The sequence below is a fragment of the Chionomys nivalis genome, chromosome 7 (assembly GCF_950005125.1).
Source record: "Chionomys nivalis chromosome 7, mChiNiv1.1, whole genome shotgun sequence".
In the NCBI taxonomy this organism is placed as follows: Eukaryota; Metazoa; Chordata; class Mammalia; order Rodentia; family Cricetidae; genus Chionomys; species Chionomys nivalis.
The window spans coordinates 54483143-54502963 of NC_080092.1; the positions used below are offsets into that span (position 1 = coordinate 54483143).

Genomic DNA, 19821 nt, shown 5'->3' on the forward strand with positions numbered 1-19821 from the left:
TTTCTGGTGGTATCATAGAAGCCTCACTGGGAACATGCTGTGGTGTGCAGAGACCACGTTTGTGGAAATGCCTGGAAGCACTTTCATGGCAGCTGTGGGGGTCTTCAGTGTACATTCCCAGAGGTGTCACTACGAGACCCTCATCTGCCTCCTGTGCAGCCTACCTTCAGTTCCCACTCGAGAGGGAACTCGGGCTTATGGGAAAAACCCAGATATTTACAGGAGTGAGCTGACTAGATGGTGAGCTGGGAACTCCAGGCAGATGCCACTTAGGGGCTTGCCTATCCCTGCCAATCAGAAAGTGGAAAGGAAAGCTCAGAAGGCTGGAGGTGTAGGTCAGCAATGGAGCACCTGTCTGACATGCTCAGAGTCCTGGGTTTGCAGTCATAGCACCCCTAAAGAAAAAGTCCAGCATTTAAAATCTCTTTTTAAAGTGTAGCACCCAATAACACTTCTTTTTTTTTTTTCTGGTGCTGTTGAACCCAGGGTCTCAAGCCTATACACTACACAAGCCTTCTGCCAGTGAGCCACATCCCTCCCTTACCCTGAGACAGTCTTCTTGCTGTGTTCAAGCTGACCATGACCATGTGTTCTTCCTGCCTTAGCCTCCTATAGGTGAGCTATAGACTTGACCAGGCTGCAATCCTGATTCTAGAAAACAGGACTTTAGAGATGGTTCAGCCTACAGAGTAAGATCTTCACCACCCCTGCTTTGTGCCCCACCCTGAACCCGGCAACCCCTGCTGACATCCACAGCCTGATGTCCCATGCTGATGGGACCTTGGTTCTGGTAGATAAGGCACTGTGAAACAAACCTACCTGACTCTGGTTGGGCAGGCATTTTGAACCCGAGAGGGCTTCCCCGATCCAGTATCAACATGCAGCCACCTCGAGCCAGTGCACTCCACAACCCTATGCATTTCTTCACACAGGTAAGCAGGGTCCTCCAAGCCCCAAGGACTTGGTTCCAAAGGTAAACATAACTGCCTTCTGCATCTAGTAAGTGTTCTGAGTGTACAGACAGTAAACAAGCCACCTTTTAATTAAGGACATATACTCCACCAAAATGAAACAAGATACAATCATAAAAAAATACACAAGAATGAGAAATATAAGGGGCCCTCAATATTAGTCTTGTAGAAAGCAAAAAGAGCAGATTGATAAACTCAAGGCACACCCTGCTTCCTTCCCCATCTGGCATAGGAAGGACAGCCTGGAATGAGAAGGGAGGTTTGGGATCAAGGTGGGACCCATAAGCTTTATAGGTGGTGAGGGCTTGCTCTTCTGAGGCTCCTCAACAGCTAAGAAATTGGAGTTCTAGTTTGGGATTAGGGAAGGAGCCTGCCCTCCCCTCTAGGGGAGCTACTCTTACAGCTTGATTGACTGATGGGTCTCGAAGGCACAGGCTGGTACTGAGTGCCTGCTCCATAGGTGTAAGGTTAGGAGCAGTAGGGGTGGGGAACTCAGATGGGGCTCCGTCTGACTCTCAGAAAGTAGAGGTAAGAAAGAGGGCAAAAGAAAACAAGTCATTTCAAAATATCTCTCGGGGGCTGGAGAGATGGCTTAGTGGTTAAGAGCATTGCCTGCTCTTCCAAAGGTCCTGAGTCCAATTCCCAGCAACCACATGGTGGCTCACAACCATCTGTAATGGGGTCTGGTGCCCTCTTCTGGCCTGCAGGCATACACAAAATATCCCTTGGTGTTAAAAAAAAAAAATCAAAAAGTTACTGTGATATCTGTCTTTGTACGTTACGATACAGAGGGCAGTGGGTGTGAGTTCGCTTCACACTGATCTGGCAGGCACCTCAGGGATCAGAAATATACTTTACCAGGCACTGGCTGGGCCACATGCTCTACAGTTACTGGAGCAGAGTTATACAGAATGAGTATCAGAAATGTGGCCTTCAGAGAAAGGACCCCAGAGCCTCACCCCAGAGTTCTTTCCCCTCCGCCACCAGCATCAGCACCTTTGAGTCCATTAGCCACAGCACCTGGCCGTTTGGTCCCTGTGAACACAGTGGTGGAAGCACCCTTGGCTCTCCCAGCTGTAAGGTTAGCCCTTCGAGCTGCTCCCAGAAACACTGGTGGTTTGGGGCAAGGCCATCGGCTGCAAACTTGGTGCCCAGTTCTGTCTGGGTTGGCTGTCGGGATCTGTGTGTGCTGCTTGAAGCCTTAAAGAAAAGAGAGATGGCATATCAAGATGCAGGAGGGCTGGGTGCCTCCCAGCGGGGGCTGGAACTTTAGGTTGGAAGAGACCACTTCAAGTCTGGCTTTCAGCCTTGGGGTAGAGTCAGGTGTCTGTCCCAGAGAGGGAGTCCTCTGTGGCTCAGGTGGGGCCAGGACGAAGGCAGGCAGGCTGAGTTTAAGGCATTTGGCCCTTGAAGAGAGTGCTTCTCTGTCGGCATACTGTACCAGCCCTGAACACCAGCTGTTTCTCTGGCCTTTGCAGGATACAACTTTTCCTACCAGAGTCCAGGCCCTGGCTGTTTATACTGGCTCTCTGGGTTCTAGTTCATCTGTTCGTACCCTGGTTTCTTTCTGTACAAACAGAAGTGCTGGATGAAGAAGACAACATCAAAGAAGATGGTGAAGACCCCAAGTCCAAACTTAGTTGGGTCTCCGAAGATCAGCGTCCATTGGTCTGTTAATAGCCAGAGAGAACAGAATCTGTTGTTAGCTTCTAAGGCAGGTGGATGTGTGGGGATGTGAGGACCCCCATTTGCCCAGGAAACTGCACGAGCTAGGGGATCCCAGGAAGCCCCTTCCTCCTGTGCTTTCACTCATTGGGTAGAAGCAGCTTTGGCAGACTCACCATTATTGTAAGACTGGAGGAACATCTGGAGGAGGCTAAAGCTGCCCCCTGTGAAGTCCAGAAGCACACCGCCAATGCTCCAGCCCTCGGTGCTTTTGTAGTAAAAGTTCATGTAGGCCTGGGGACAAACAATGCCACACATGCCTTGTGACTGCTACTCCAAATGAGATCTGCTGATTCTTCCCACTCATGTACTAAACTCAGGGCTCCAAAGAACACAGTGACCTCTGGGCTTTTGACAGACTGGAGCTAGGGAAACAGGCTCCAGTCTATATGCAGGGCAAGGGAAGCGTTCCTTTCCTCTCTGCCCTTTCTGCACTCCTGGACCCCAGTGGGGTGGGGTGGGGGCAGAGGAGTGCTGCCTGGCTCCTCAGCCTCTTAGAGGCAGACCTCCAATTCTTATTTTTATTTATTTTAAGCCAGTGTCTATTTACCTTAGGCTGGCCTTGAACTCATGATCCTGCTTCAGCTTCCCAGATACTCCAAGTACTAGGATTACAGGTGTGTACCACTATGTCTGACTGTGACTCTTGATCCTTCACAGCTCCAGTGATCCTGTCCCCAATCTCAGCCTGAACTCCACACTTAGGAATGTGATTGGGAGCCAGACTCTCTGGTGTGGAATCCAGCTCCAGCTGTGGAGTCAGGGCTATCTTGAAAAAGCTACGGAATCCTTTAGTTCTTCCACCTATAGAGTGGCAAAGTTGCCACCTCTGACTGGGCTTCCAAACTCTTGGGCATTATTCCCCACTTCCTGCTGCCCCAACCTCACCAAACCCACAGTGCCCTCAGAGTATCTCTAGCTGGCACCATCTCCTTTCCTACCATGCAGGAGGGAGGTCTTGGCCTTATTGGCAGCCATATTGATCTTTCTCATTCTGTCCCCCCCTTAGTGTTGCCTCTAGTTCTAGATAATCCCCAATGTCTTCCACAAATGTTCCTGCCTCCAATTCCCAGCCTTAAGCCTCACCACAGAGCCTGGTTCCTCCATGGCTCTAGCTACCCAGTTTCTAGATTCTCAATATTGCTCAGCAGCCAGATTTCCATGCGGGGTACCCAGGCCTGAACTGGCACTCTCCACAGTCTATAGAACTCCGCTTTTCCCTTCGGGGTCTACCCCTGCCTGTAGCCAGTGGATACAAGACTCAGCACTGAGGCTTCTTTGTTGGGAGAGTTCAAGGCGGCTCTAGAACTCCTATGTGGATGTCATTTCTTTACACCAGGCTCTAGCCTGGAGCCATCATGCTTGCCAGGGAAGACATGTTTGAGTCTAAGCTCCAGGACCTGGATTGAACTCTAAGAACTGGGGAGGGGAGTGTGCTGAGGGACCTCCTTGGAGAACATCTTCGCAAAGGAGAAGGCCACAGTGGTCAACTCCCTCCTCTGTCTGATCTTTTCTGATTGGTCCTTAGAGATGGCTATTGTGGCAGGCAGGCAAGAGAGAGAAATCCTAAGTTATTAGGAAAGACTCCAGGAAAGAGCAGGCCGTGGTACCCACTGACTTTTTGCCATTCTAGGTTTACCGGCTTCTACCATAGCTTTCCCCTTGTCTTCTTAGCTTGGTAAAAGCTACCCCATGAGACCAGGGCCTGGGCCCAGTACCTCTTGCCCAGTACCAGCCATATGGAAATGCAGGAAGGCTCTCGGGTACCTGTGGAAAATACTTGATCAGTGTGACGGCGAGCTTGATGTAGGAGAAGCAGAAGAGGAACTGTAGCCATGTGGTCACACCGACTGCAGCCACAATCATGGTGACTAACACAAAGAGCCATGCGAGTACCAGGAAGCCAATGGAGGGCCATGACACATGCTGGTTGCCCCGCTGAGGATGAGAAAAAGGTGGGGTTTGTAGATGTGGACACAAAGGTTGCTTCATGGTTTCAGGAAGGGGTGGCTTTGGACAGGGGTGCAGGATGGAGGTAACCTGTGTAAAGGGGGTCAAGAGCACTAGGGCTGTATCTGCATAAGGCCAGGGCAGGAGACCAAATCCACAGATTGTTGGTCTCTATCTGGGTGGTGAGTGAATCATGCCTGGGCTGGGATGAGGTGTGGAGTTCCTAGCAACAGCCCCACCCTTTACAGTCAAGCTTTCCTGTTCCATTCATGATCCTCTAGCCCCTGCCAATCAAGTTTCATCTCCACAGAGTTGGACACCTCAGAGCTCATTTGGAGGAGCAAACAGTGCAGGGCATAAATCCCGGTGTTGGAGGCCCATCCCACGATGTGGAAGAAACCTGGGGATCTAGGAATCTGTCCCCCACTGCAGCTTTTCTCTAGACATGGCCCCAAAGGGAGGCCCCTTCAGCAGAGCATCATAGCAAAGGTGCAAGAAAACCAAGGAGCTTCGAGGAAGTCAAACAGCCCCTACTGGTCTTGTGATGTGAGGAGGTGCCACATTATGGAGAGGCGATGCTAAAGCTCACGTCAGGGGTGCTCCTGTGAAACACCGGGACTTCTAGGTACCTTCAATCCTTGCTGAAACCCCAGATAGCTTTTCAGTGACAGCTGAATCCAGGTTCCTCCTGACCTCCCAGGAATTGGCTCCCTGGCCATTCCCATCTACACAGTTTCCCTCATGCCATGGCGAATGATCTTGCCTTTCCCTTTACCAAGAACCTCATTCAGCCTTGGCCCAAGAAAACACCATTTTCCTGACACACCCCCTCAGTTAAGCCAGGGACAGGATAGGAAAGCCCACCCCAAATCCATTCTGCCACAAAAGGCTGGGGGCCATCATGCCACCATTCCTTCAGGGCATGCGGGTAGAATGGGGTGGGGGCTGATAGGCCAGGTCACCGGACCTCATCGCTCACCTCATACAGGCAGCACTGCAGGATGACAATCAGGGTGAGAACGACCGCATGCAGGCTGAAGAAGGCGTCATTACTGTCGACAGGGTTCACACCATTGGGATATTTGAGGAGAAACTGCTCCTGTTGGGGGGTGAGGAGAAGCTAAGGGGTGAAGAGAAGCAGTTTGGGTGGGCTGTAGGGAGCGAGCGATGCTGTACCTGGATGTAGGGTACCCATAAAAGACCAATGTTGAAAACGCTGTAGGCCACGAAGCCGGTCAAGTTCAGGGCTAAGAAGTCAAAGCTGAGACCAATGACACTGCAGGGGGCAGAGGGGAAAAACGTAGGGCGGGGTTAAGGCGGGGAACCCTGGGATGGGAGGGGACATTAGCACCTAGTACATGGGAAAGGAGGCCTCAGCACCATCCTTAGAGAGCTCTTCATTACCATGGCTGGTGCCACCCAACTGGTGCTCTTGAGTCAATCCCCTCATCCCTCCTTTACTCCAGAGGTTCCTGCTGGAGGCCTCTAGGGGAGAGAGAGCACCCACTTCCCTGGCTCACTGCCTGGCAGTCCCCTAAGAGACCTGGGACCCAGTGTGAAGACAGGAGAGCTATACAGTCTCGGGGGCTAAAGGCTGTATGACACGGAGTCCAGCTTCCCAGGGCCAAGGAGTTTCAGGGCAGAATTTCCCCTGCCCAGTCTGTTTTTGGTTTAGGTGAGAAGCTCCATGTCATTGTTCCCATAGGGAAGGGCTAAACTGGGCAAGGAACTGAATATATAGCCTAGGAAATCCCACCCTACTTGTACAGAGACGAGTGTAGAGGGGTGTCTTCCTGCGGCCCCACAAGGGTCTGCAGGGACAGCTCTAAGCTGGGCAAGTTACCTTTTCCGCCTCCAGTTCTGGATCACCTGTGGGTAGAAGGAGACAGACCAGGCCATGAAGTAGATCCAGCCAATCACCTGGTTTATGATGCTAACGATTCTGCTGTGTATCACCAAGAACCGAATCCTGGGACTAGAAAGGAATTTGGGGTGAGGATGCATTGAGGTGAAGCTTCTGGAGGAAGCCCTGATGCACATCAGTGCCTGGCCACCCTTCCCATTTTATGAGGCCACAGGGGTGGGGCGGACACCAGCCTACCAGGTCTGGTTGGAATGATTGCCGTGCAGATAAACAGTCACTTGTCCAACATTTTGAGAAGTCACTTGGAAAGAGGCATTCTTCTCTCCAGGAGGCACTATGACCTGTTAGGAAGTCTGAATTTCATCTGTGGCCATAAACAGTTAATAGAGTCTGGCTCCAGGCCATGAACCAGGGAATGGGGGTGGGGGTATATTATACTTGGTTCTGCTTTCTGAGAACTTACCAACCAGGCACAAGAATCCCACCCTGCCCATGTTTCCATCTGGTTTTCTAAGCAGAACCGTAGGCTGGTCCTTAGTCCTCCCTGGTAACCACCGAAGGAGTGTAGGATACCTTTTGTCCTCTCATTAGCCCTGATAGCTCAGTCTACTCTTCTGTACACGGGGGTAACACCAGTGCCTGTCTCATGGGGCTGCTTTGGATATGATGTCCCTAAAGCTTCCAGTGCAGAGCTGGGCACACGGCAGGCTAGGAGTGCTTCGTATCACGACTGTGAGACCAGTGTTATTTCTATTTCCATTGTTGTGATGCTCAATGAAATCCATAAAAGATGTTTCCCCATGCCCGGCCTCACTGCCTAACAGCAAAGCAGAAGAAGTGGGAACACAAGATGTTCTTGTGGTCATTTCTGCTTGATGTTTGTCAAAAGCCCTGCTTCTGGAAGATGGGCTTGGAGCCTGCCTGTGCCATCTGATTTTTTCTTTTTTCTTTTTGTCATCTTCCTGCCACACTGAAGAAGCAGGGAGCTGGACGGCATCTTGATGGAACCAAACTGTCCCCATTTGCCTTATAACATTCTAGATCCCACCCTCCACCTTTGTTGCAAGTACCACATGCATGTGGCTCATTACACCATGGTGTTTCTTTTTCTGTCCCTTTCTCTGGTTTTCTATACGACAGTCTTGTTATGCAGCTCTTCCTGGCTTGCAACTTAGTATGTAGCTCCAACTGGCCTCACACTCACAGAAATCCCCATGCCTTAGACTCCTGAGTGCTGGGATTACAGGTAGAAGCCACCGCACCTGTCCCCCCCACCCCACCCACATACAGGGTTTTGCTAACACAGCACAATCTGGCCGAGACTTTGAGATCACCCTGCTTTTAGCTTCCAACGGATGGGATGCCTGGCAAGCAGGGGCTTCTTACTGGACTTGAGGCTCTGCCAGGTACAATGCCAGCTGTTTTATATTTCCTGCTATTGCTTTTAATCTCCAGAATGTGGTCCAGGAGACATGATGACCTCTATGCCTACAAACAAGGGAAACACTGGCTGGCTGAAGTCCCTGACCCAACGCTTCCAGGCTGAACTCCTAGACCACCTGACTCCCAGGTTCTAACCATTGGCTTCTTATACCACAGGTACAGGACAAGAATGGGCAGGGAGGGGCCAGTGATGCAGGAGACCGAGAAGGTGGGTTCAGGTGATCCTAAAGATCATCTTCCAACAATGGTTTGGTTTTGACTCTCACTGCTAATTAAACAAACAAACCTGGCCTATAATACTTATACAGAAAAGTGCACACATCACAGCTTGATGAAGTGTCTCTATACACTGCACACATTTAGCCTCCAGATCAAAAAATGAGCATTTCCAACACCCCAGAAGCTCCATTCAGCTCCCCTTAGCCCCAGTCTCTTGACCCTGAGGATAATCACTGGCCTGACACCATGGGTTCACTGTTTTTATTCAAGGAACCTTACAGCCCATTTTTTGTGATGGGCTTCTTTTGCCTGTTATCCTTGACTTTTATTTATTTTTATAGGAGGACACCTTTACTTTGATATCTATACATAAACTAACTAAAATCTGTTCCTCTGAGTCTCTACATGTGACCTACAGGTCAAACAAAGCTTAGCCTTGAAGTAGACTTGCTATTAGGACCGTGTCTTTCATTGTGTTGCATTCCGGCCTCAGCCTTCAGACTCCTTGTGTGTGTGTGTGTGTGTGTGTGTGTGTGTGTGTTTGCAGTGGCTAATACTGTACAATGCTACCCACAGGAACAAGGGTGTATAAGGGCTACCTCTGACAGAGGGGCTCTTTAGTGGGATACTCTGAATCCCTTCTTACTGCTGTTTGTTTGCTGGGGGGCTCAGAATGATTTGTAGCCCATTTCCACAACCACCCAGGGTTTTTTGAACATCAAGGTTGTCCTGCATTTTTTTCTTGCAGCCCCTACCCATCCTTTGTTATTATGGACATATAAAAATTGTATATGATAAAGTGTGATGCTTTAATCTATGTATTCACTGCAATAAATAAAATAAGATAACTAACTTATCCACTACTTTACATATTTAGCATTCTTTTGTTGGGTGTGGGAACATTGAAGATCTAATCTTTTATCAGTTTTCAAGTATAAGCACATTTCCTTTAACAACAAGATATTACTCTAAGAAATCAGGCAATTTCATAGTCATGTGAACACTTGTAATGAGTATGTACACAAATAAAGGTGGTTATGACACCATTGGGTAGTATAACCTTATGAATCCATTGTCCTATACATGGTCCTTCTTCAATCAAATACTATTATTTGATATATAATTATATCATGATACTTCGTTGTTAATAATAGTCACTGTGGCCTTCAGACTTATCTGACTGATGTTAAGCTTTTTTTCTTCTTTTCTTTCAGTACTTGGGATTGAATTAGTGCCTTGTGCATGCTACCAAATGCTCCACAACTGAAGTTGTTTTGGCATTTTTTTCCCCCTGAGACATGGAGACAGGGTCTTTCTATGTAGTTCTGTCTGTCCTAGAACTTGCAAAGTAGGTCAGGCTGGTCTGTAACTCACAGAGTTTCACTTGCCTCTGCCTCCTAAGTGCTAGGATTTAAGGTGTGTGCCACCACATCCAGCTGTACCACTGAGGTCGAACTCCAGCTTTTTATTTTCTACCTTTTATTTTGGGACAGGTCTCACTATTTTCCCAGGCTGGCTATGAACTTGTTCTGCAGCTTAGGCAGGCTTTGAACTTGTGACCTCCTGCTTCAGCCTCTCTAATAGCCGGGATTACAGGCCCACCATTTGCTTGTTTTTATCTGGAGTTGCTGCTTCCCGATTAAAGTATTTTATCTAGCCAATGATAGCTGATTTATATTACTGGCAGTGTAGGAGCAGGAAGATAAAACATAAAAAGCTATGAATGATCATCACTATCACACAGAAAACCTCTGAGACAGTTCTGCAGTTGACACCCAACCACCACCAATGTCTCAGAATGACGTGAACCCCCTAGTCACTCACAGACCCTGCTAACATGTACACTTTGAACGAGTAGGTCTGGGCTAAGCCTGAGATTCTGTTAGAAACACAAAATTAGAAAGTTAGTCTTTCTCTCCACACACACATTAACTTCCTCCCTCCCTCCCTCCCTCCCTCCCTCCCTCCCTCCCTCCCTCCCTCCCTCCCTCCCTCCCTCCCTCCCGTGTGTGTTGGCAGAGATTGAACCTAAAGCCTCATGTATGCTAGGTAAACACTCTACACACCGAGAGCCCCCTCATTTCCTAAAATGTTTTAAAGCAAGGCTGATACTTCCTATACAAAGATATGGTAGAGCTTAAAATATCTTTAGAGCTTCTCCATTCTCAGAACCACCTTTGCCTCAAGCTTTTTTTTAATTTTTTATCTTATTTATTTTTTGGCACCTGTTTGTACACTGTATCTTACTTATTATTATTAACCACGGTTCAGCTCTAGGATTGAAGACCCAGAAGCTATTCATCTCAACTTGTATTCATCTTGCGAATCCTTCACTCAAACTACATAGCAGAAAACATTCAACCTTAAAGAGGCCAACAAAGCCCAAACCACATATTTCTATGATGGAGTGGGGTGCGCGGGGGCGGGGGGAGCCTAGGTAACTTTCCCCCACAATTAAAATTAAAATGTGTTCTGTTGCCAAGTGTTGCCTTAAGCTTTAGTAAGGTCTGTTACTTACTTCATCAGGAAGCTCCAGAATAGTAAGATTTTTTGAACGAAATGTGATTTCAAAAGTGATCACCAAGGTTGCATTTAATGGATGCCTAGGAGGATAAGAGTCTGGTTACTGTTGGGAGGTTGGACCCTGTAAGATGTCAATCGACCCTCTGGATTTCACACTAGGTCTTCCTTTCTCTGGAAATCAGGATCAGGAAGGGCAGTGTGCTCAGACTACACACATCCAGCCCCCAGATCAAGAAATGAACATTTCCAACACCCCAGAAGCCCTGTTCTCCCCTTAAGTTTCCTGACCCCAAGGATAACCACTGGCCTGGCGTCACGGAGTTGCTGTTTTTATATTTTATATACAAAGAATCTGACAGCCCAGACTTTTTTGTGTTTACCTTCTTTTGCATAACATTATTCTTTACTTTCATTTATTTCTATAGGAGAATACCTTTACCTAGGTATTTGCCCCTAAACTGGGAGAAGTAGAAGGAACCATGTTCCCGCTTTATGAGGAGACTAGATATTTCTTTGGGGTAGGATGAGAACACAAGAAGGTGGAATTCTGGCTGTGAATAATGGGGGCAAATAGAGGGAACAGGCCAGTGGCTCTCTGCCCCAGTGGGAAAAGTCCCTTTGGTAGGGTCAGCTCCGAGCAGGGTGTGGTGTGAAGGTCAGCAGGGATGGGATGAAGTGAGTCCTTTCCGAGCAACCCATGGAGACCTCAAATGTGGGAAGCTATTTAAAGATTCCAGAGAGGGGAGAGAGGGTAAGCAGACAACTTAGATGGTTTACATGAGGTAGGTGTACAAGGTACGGAGGACAGAGCAGCAGGTCTGTGAGGAGGCCTGGGGACTTTCCAGGGCAGGTGTAAAGAGCATTGTCTCAGTTGGGAGCCACAGGCATGGTGAAGCAGTCGCAGGCCACAGAGACAGAGGAATATCTTCTGGCAGAGGGTGAACCAGGTTAGGACCTTCATGCCTAAACCAGTAGGTGTCAGCAAGTAAGACTTTTTTCTTTTTTTTCTTTTCTTTTCTTTTCTTTTCTTTTCTTTTCTTTTCTTTTCTTTTCTTTTCTTTTCTTTTCTCTTCTCTCCTCTCCTCTCCTCTCCTCTCCTCCTCTTCCTCTTCCTCTTCTTCTTCTTCTTCTTCTTTTTTTTTTTTTTTTCCTGAGACAGGATTTCTCTGTAGCTTTGGAGCCTGTCCTGGAACTTGCTCTGTAGACCAGGCTGGTCTCAGACTCAAAGATCCACCTGTCTCTGCCTCCTGAGTCCTGGGATTAAAGGTGTGCCACCACTCCTGGCACACAAGGAAGACTGTTACACAAAGGCTAAGTGTGAGCAGGGACGGGTGGAACCCCTTGATACTATCACTTCTGCTTTGGCAAGTGACCTCAGCTGTGCTATGCTGGTCAGCAGTTCAGTTCCTCAACACTTGACTTTTAAGGCTCTGCTCATATATTTAGTCTTGAAAAGGGTCTTGAAGTCTGGCATCACCTGTGGCCACCAGAAGACTCTACTTGCTAGAGGAAACAGCTCATGTTTCTAGGGAAATGTGTCCCCTTTTCCTCCCAGTGGAGACAGAGACTATGTAGACTCTGTAGGTATTTGACTTTGGGACCCTGCTCTGCAATCCTGGACTCTTTTTATGTCCTACAACAAAGAGGCAAGGGCATCACACCAGGAGTCCATGCAGACTGTGCCAGAGGTCAGTACCAAGTGGGGCTGAGGAGAGAACTGGGCCTGAGGACTTACCCAAGGATAATGCTGACATTGGTTGAACTGCCATTTTCCAGCTTCACAGTGGGAGGAACCGTGAGACTGACAGTTGACTCTGGAAAGATGCAAGTCAATGCCGTGAGTCACCACGACAAAGAGTTTAGCCCACAGGAGGAATAAGCACCAGGCCCTGCCATCTGAACTCACTAGCCCTGATTCATTGATAGTACTTTCAGACTTGTATTATGATCTTTCCATCTCTGCACCAGGGCCAGACTGCCACAGTTTAGAGCAGGAAGTGCTGGAACTTCCTCTTCCTTCCCCTCTGTGGGCAAGCCGAGTTCTCCAGAAATGGTTTGGGAGGTACAGAGCCCAAAAGTTATAAAACAGACATTCAGTTCAACATCTGTGAATTTTTTTTTTTTGTGTAGCTTTGGAGCCGGTCCTGGAACTCGCTCTGAACTCACAGAGATCTGACTGCCTCTGCCTCCTGAGTGCTGGGATTAAAGGCATGCGCCATCACTGCTCAACCAACATTTGGGATTGCTAAGGGAGGACTGGAATAACTTCTGCAGAGAGACAGCCCATGGGTCCCCTCTGAAAAACTGGTCTGCTCTCATTCCTGGATTCTGAGATGGGCACAAGGCCTGGCTAATATGTTTCTAAAGAACCATCTGGGCTTTCCTGCAGACTCAGCTCACCCCATGCACGGTTCCCTCTCTGAGGCTGTTTGCTAGGGACCGGAGGATAGTGGTGAGGGATGTACACTTTTCACTATCAGGGCTTGCTTCTTGGCATTCAGGCGCTATCTCAGGAGCAGGTGGATAAACAGGCCTCCAGGGTGAGGGAGGAAGCAGGCTTGGGTCTTAGAAAGCCATGTTGGGGTGAGGGCTAGGCTGGGAGTATAGCTCAGCGGGAGAATGTATGACTAGTAAGCATAAGACCCTGAATCTAATCTTTTTTTTTTTTTTTGGTTTTTCGAGACAGGGTTTCTCTGTAGTTTTGGTGCCTGTCCCGGAACTAGCTCTTGTAGACCAGGCTGGCCTCGAAGTCCCAGAGGTCCACCTGCCTCTGCCTCCCGAGTGCTGGGATTAAAGGCGTGCGCCACCACCGCCCGGCTCCTGAATCTAATCTTTAGCATCAAAACAAAACAAAATAAAACAAAATGCCAAGAGGAAGAAGGAAGATAATTTTTGGAAATCAAATAACCAAGCACACTGTGGTCACAGGGAATGGCTGACTAGCTAAGATAATTCCTGTATTCTTTGGACAGCTCACCTCCTTCGTCACTGCCATGCTGAAGTAATCAAAGCTTCAGGGCATACCTGGCCATCTCACCTCCCCTGCCTTACAGACTTCAAGGACAGACACGTCCTAGAAGTCATGATCAGGGATCCAGACTAAGGGAGGAAAGGCTATCTTAGGCAGCAGAGCAAGCGCTCCATCAGGGATCCAGACTAAGAGAGGAAAGGCTATCTTAGGCAGCAGAGCAAGCGCTCCATCAGGGATCCAGACTAAGAGAGGAAAGGCTATCTTAGGCAGCAGAGCAAGCGCTCCATCTGGTGGAATGACTCCCATAGGGATAGGAGGTGCAGGCCTCTACCCAGAACCCTCCATGGCAGAAGATGAAGAACTGGGACCTGAAGTTTTAGAGCTCAGGTTGGAGAGAACAGTGTCACTTCTCCAACCTCAACTGTCTCCCTTTGGTATTCCCACTGCATGGACGCTTCCTGGGAGAGTCACCTTATGTCCCAAGGTGCTCACTAGCTTCAAACTCACACTTCTGAGCCCAGTTCTGCCACATCTGAGCTGCTTTAATGCAGATGGTGGCTGTCCTCAAAGTACAAGTCTCTCAGATGTGATTCTCCATAGTACATAGTACAGATGTGATTCTCCTGGATTCTTCAGGTCAGATCAGTTGTTGTAGCCTCACCGTCTGGAGACTGCTCTGGCAACTCTGTCCTGCCTGCCATGCTAACTCTGTCCTGCCATGCTAACTCTGTTCCTGCCATGCTAACTATCCTGCCTGCTATGCTAACTCTGTCCTGCACACTATGCTAACTATCCTGCCTGCTATGCTAACTCTGTCCTGCACACTATGCTAACTCTATCCTGCCTGCTATGCCAACTCTATCCTGCATGCTATGCTAACTCTATCCTGCACACTATGCTAACTCTTTCCTGCTATGCTAACTCTGTCCTGCCTGCTATGCTAACTCTATCCTGCATGCTATGCTAACTCTGTCCTGCCTGCTATGCTAATTCTGTCCTGCCTGCCATGCGAACTATCCTGCCTGCCATGCTAACTCTATCCTGCCTGCTATGCTAACTCTATCCTGCCTGCTATGCTAACTCTATCCTGCCTGCTATGCTAACTCTATCCTGCCTGTTATGCTAACTCTGTCCTATATGCTATGCTAACTCTATCCTGCCTGCTATGCTAACTCTATCCTGCCTGCTCTGCTAACTCCTGCCTGCCATGCTAACTCTGTCTTGTACACTATGCTAACTCTATCCTGCCTGCTATGTTAACTCTTTCCTGCCTGCTATGCTAATTCTGTCCTACATGATATGCTAACTCTATCCTGCCTGCAATGCTATCAGTCTGAGGCTTTGTTCTGGGCTTTTCCAGCTAGGGAAGTGCAGGACTTACTATCCCAGTCTATGAAATTTTATTTACTGCTCAGGACTACGTCAGATAAGTAAGACCCAAAGCAAGTCACTGCTCGGGGCAGGCACATGCATGTTATATGTGTACGTGTAGGCATTTAAGAGGGTGTCAGGGAGTTAGATTTTTTCAGTCTTTGTATATTAAAGTAGGAAGATGGGAGCTTTCAAAGAACCAGATCAGAGAGCGTTTAAATCATCCTCACTCAGTACTACAGAAAACACTAGTGGTCAAGCAAATGAGATTCTAGGCTCTGAAGCCACACAGTTCCATCCTGGTTTGTTACTCCCTAGCTGTGTGACATGTTGAAAGGTACTTTACTATTGAGCCTACACCTGTAGAGCCTCACCTGTAAAATGGGTGGAATAAGACCTGTCTCACAGATAAAATTCAGAATGGTTAGCAGCACGCTTGCTTTCTACTTTCTACATGGCCTCAATGCTAAATAGTTGTTAGCGTCTATTACTGTCATCACTTTACAACTGCAGGCTAGTTTTCAGTCCAAGATAGGAGGCAGCTGGGAAGCTGTATCATACCCAGGGACAGCAGGAGCCACGGGGAGACCACCTTGTTTCCCCTACAGCAAATCAATCTCTCCTTCCCTGTTTTCCCCTCTCCCAGACTGGGAATTGAATGCCAGGTCCTTACACCCGCAGTGCAAGTGATCTACACTGGGCTCCGTATTCTTATATTCTTACTTTTAAACTTTGAAATAGGGTACATTAAATTGTTCAAGCAGTCTTCAATTAATTTTGTCCCATAACCTGTACCTTAAACTTGTGATCCTCCTGCCTCAGTAGCAAGGATTATATAGATCTAAGCAATTGCTACTGGCTGGTACCACTCTGCACCCTACCTCATCCCAGTCATTGCTACTGACTCTCTCTTTCCTCCCTCCCTCCCTCCCTCCCTCCCTCCCTCCCTCCCTCCCTCCCTCCCTCCCTCCCCCTCTCTTCTCTCTCTCTCTGTCTCTGTCTCTCTCTCTCTCTCTCTGTCTCTGTCTCTCTCTCTGTCTCTCTCTCTGTCTGTGAGGTCCCACAATCTGCCTGGCATGCAAGGACACTATTGATCTTCCTCAGTTCTGGAGTGCTGGGACTACAGGTATGATACCATTTCTGTTGTTCTCGTCACCCCCATTTTATATATTTACAATAGAAATTGGGCATTTTCAGTCCTATTTTAAGTCAAGGAAAACTCCCTCCAGAGGGAAGGAGCCCTGCTCCCATAGCTACACACGACCGAATAAGGATTCAAAGCTAGGCTTGTTGGGGCCAAAGCCCAAGCAGTTACTACTAGGCTGCACTGCCACAGATTCCACTCAAAGAAGTCAGAAGCGACAAACTCTGGAGGCTTTCTGTTCTTGTGTCATCCTTGATGCTGACACCCCAAACAGAGAAGAAAAGTCCAGCAGAATGAGGCTGGGATCCAATCCAATTCCAGGTTCTCAATTCTGTGGTAGCATCCTTTGCTCCTTCATAGAGATGGTCAGAAGAAAGAGGCAAATGGAACAGAGGCTCTTTTCTAGTCCTAGTTTTATCTGTGAGGCTCTCTACCCTGCCTGGGTCTCAGTTTACCCTTTGTGTAGTTGGGAGTGTAGTTGGATAAGCCCCGCCCATTAGGGGGCGTGTTCGCCTCGGGCTAATGTTTACTGATAAATCTGCCTCTATGTGGGGCGCCAAAATGTAACGGTGTAAATGAATGTAGACAGATTATAAAAATATATACAGCTTTAATGGGGAAATAGACTTACAGGACCACAGGTTCCCGTGGAGAACAGGAAAGCAGAAAAAGAGCACGCACCGGCAGATTTATCAGTAAACATTAGCCCGAGGCGAACACGCCCCCTAATGGGCGGGGCTTATCCCTACATGGGAGTACTGGTAAGATTTTCCAGGATCTCCTTTATGTGCTCATGCACACATGCATACACAACCACATGCCCTTAGTTCCCGGAGAGTCGACTCAGTAGGGCTGAAGTGTGGCATCCCTCTGCAGAAAGGCGGCAGGACCAGGCCTCATGGTCTGAGTCCCTCCTCACCATTTCCCCCCCAGAGATTACTTCTCCATAAGGTCTGACTACATATGAAGGAATATGACCAATATTTACCAGACCTAGATGAGCTGATCAGATGACCAGTTTTCTGGCCAGCAAGAGGCCAGGTAACCATAATGATGCAGGCAGTGTGTGCAGCTTTAGGGCACATGTGTAGGACTTCTAGTGTTTTCCACAGGCTTCTGAAAATTGTTTGTCAGGGACTTTAAGATGCATTTGCTTTGGAGTAATGGCCTACCTAATGATGAATATGGGCCTGGGATCTGGGAGTAACAAACAAAGCTATTCACAGAAGGAATCCCAGAAATGTCTTGGATGACATTTCAAGGATGACAACAGAATCTGAAGGGATCCTCTGACAAGGATGTATGATCCCCACTAGCTTGCTTTCTGTGTGGCTCAGGATGCTGTAACTAGCTCCGATCTTCTCCAAGGGAAAGGTATTTTCTTTAATGTCTCCCAGGACCCACAACTCTCTCTGTGAGGTCCAGAGGGCAGAAGCACAAGTTATTCTTTATAGATACTATCTCAGCTTGGAGAGGCTCTGAGAGCCAGTTGTACGGTCTGACTAAATAACCAACTACCATCTCTGTTGATACAGAGAAGGCAAGAGGCACTCCAGCACAATGGGCCAATTATGTTTGGGACCATTTAGCTCTTTGTATGTCCCCATACCGCACCTGAATCTGGCTCTCTTGCTGAGTGGGAGGCTGACCGTAGGTGGCATGGAGAGCGCTAAACCTTTGGGGACAAAGAGGTTACACTTTCCACTATTTCCCTTTTTACAATCTGAGAAGTCACTCTTAAACCTACCGCATTTCTCCATGAAGTTCAAGAGGAAAAGGGTCAAAAGAAGCAGGCAATTCCTCGTCATGTTCTCTGACTTCTCAGAACTAGGAAAAATGACAAACGTCAAGAGAGAGGCGTGTTAAGGATGAATTGGCTCAGCTCTTGGTGGACAATGTGCTACCTGAGCCATGGCAGTGGGACAGTTCATAAAGGACTTCTACTTCACAGGCTCTATGACCTCTGACCTCACAGGCTTGGCATCACAACCTCCGAGAAGGAGACCTCAGAGAGGTCTTATCTTTGCTTCGTGTAATGGGCAAACCTGCTCAGAGCAGCTAAGTGGGTTGTGTGAAGTCCTCCTCTGCGGAAGTGAGTGCAGACCCATACTGTCCCCTCATCTGCTTTCCACAACCCAGTTAACAGGGAAGGAAAATGAATAAATGAATGGAGTTTCACTGGCAGAGTGTTCCTCTCTTTATCCAAAACTCTTTTCTAGTTTCACCGAAGCAGATATGGACCATGAAATTCAAACACACTGTCAGCAAAAAAAAAAAAAAAAAAAAAAAGGCCCCCCAGTGCTAAAGGCTAAGGCATCCGGAAGAAAAACCACAGAACAGATGAAAAAAGAATTGACAAGATGACCACAGGGCTAAAATGATCAGATTGGTTAACCGCACAACTAGGCTTGTTCAGAAAGAAAGACACTTGCCGTGCCCATCTTGGGTGTGTGTTCTAACCTTCTCCAGGCCTCAGTCACATGGTGCTTTCAATCTACCATCCCCACTCAAGAGCAACCTGGACTCAGACAACCCCTGCGGCAGCTTCCTTGGTCAGGTGGCTGAGGTAGTCCTGCCCTTGGTGCATAACCTGGAACTTCCTCAAGGGACAACTAACATAGACTGGACAAGGAATATGTTCCCTGGAGATGGACTGTCCAGGTCTCAGGCTTCCCATTTACCTGCTGTATAAATTTGGAATACTTTTTAACCGAGGCTTCCTAATGGGGGAACAGAGACAGTAGTAACCACACCAGAGAATTAAAGTGAGGTGAAACTTAAGGCCTGCATTCTCAAGGGGCTAAAACAGACTCTTGGGGTCTGAAAATATCTGCAACTATTATTTGTGGCTTCCCCAAAAGCCATAATATAAAAAATAGAGCTTATCAGCTGTATTAAATTTTTTAAGGAGGTGGTCTGATAAGATAAAAATGTTGAGAAACAATGATGTAATGTTATTACTGCTACCACTCAGGGCTCCCAGCAAGCTCTCACAAAGCATTTATTTCCCTCAATATTACCGAAAAGGCAAGACCCAGGTGTCCTCTCTTCCTCTGGGCGAATCAACAGGAGCTTCTGGAACGGTCCTAACAGTATCTAACTTTCCCCCCCAAGTCACCTGCACCTTCCCAAGCCAGACAGAGGCGCACCAGAGGAGGCAAGCAAGGGGTTCCAACTGCACTCGAACAGTGCCACCAACATTGGTTGGCAGCCGCTAGCAGTGCTTTTGCTCACCAATAACCTGGCCCTTCAACTTGGATGCAGGCCTGGGCTGGGGCCAGAGGACAGAAACCCAGGCGCTGCTGAAGGAGGCTGCATTCGCGACAGAGTGCCCCTGTTAGGTGCTGGACTGCTGTCTGCTGCCGGGCGGGTGGTGTCCTACCAGGAAAAAGAGAGGCCGTGCCGACCGCGAGAGTTCTCACCTGACAGCCTCCCAGGATCGGTGGACTGACCTCACCAAAAGCAGCAATCTCCCGCCAGATGCCTCTTCAGAATGTAAAGGACTCTTTGGGCTCCGCTGACTTTGTGCGAGGGCGGGGCCAGCTGTCACCTGACCCGAACCACCTGGTTTATGGGGCTGAGCGTTCGGCGCGAGGAACTCTGGGAGTTGTAGTTTTCACGAGTCCTAGCCCGATAAAAC

General features: G+C 48.3%; 1 protein-coding gene across 2 annotated transcripts; it reads right to left on the reverse strand.

The window, feature by feature from the left end:
- Positions 1 to 896: 896 nt before the first annotated feature.
- Ctns (cystinosin, lysosomal cystine transporter) lies at positions 897 to 19697 on the reverse strand. 2 transcript variants are annotated; one of them, XM_057775886.1, is made up of 12 exons: positions 19604 to 19697; positions 17929 to 18008; positions 12431 to 12509; positions 10691 to 10775; positions 6748 to 6851; positions 6490 to 6621; positions 5823 to 5922; positions 5626 to 5745; positions 4464 to 4634; positions 2813 to 2930; positions 2527 to 2641; positions 897 to 2171 (listed from the first exon to the last, which is right to left on the reverse strand). In XM_057775886.1, exons 2-12 carry the CDS (start codon positions 17987 to 17989, stop codon positions 2054 to 2056), a joined length of 1203 nt encoding a protein of 400 aa, XP_057631869.1. In that variant the 5' UTR covers positions 17990 to 18008; positions 19604 to 19697; the 3' UTR covers positions 897 to 2053. The 2 variants fall into 2 exon arrangements, with proteins under 2 accessions (XP_057631869.1, XP_057631868.1); XM_057775885.1 differs by having other exon boundaries at positions 897 to 2641.
- Positions 19698 to 19821: the final 124 nt, after the last annotated feature.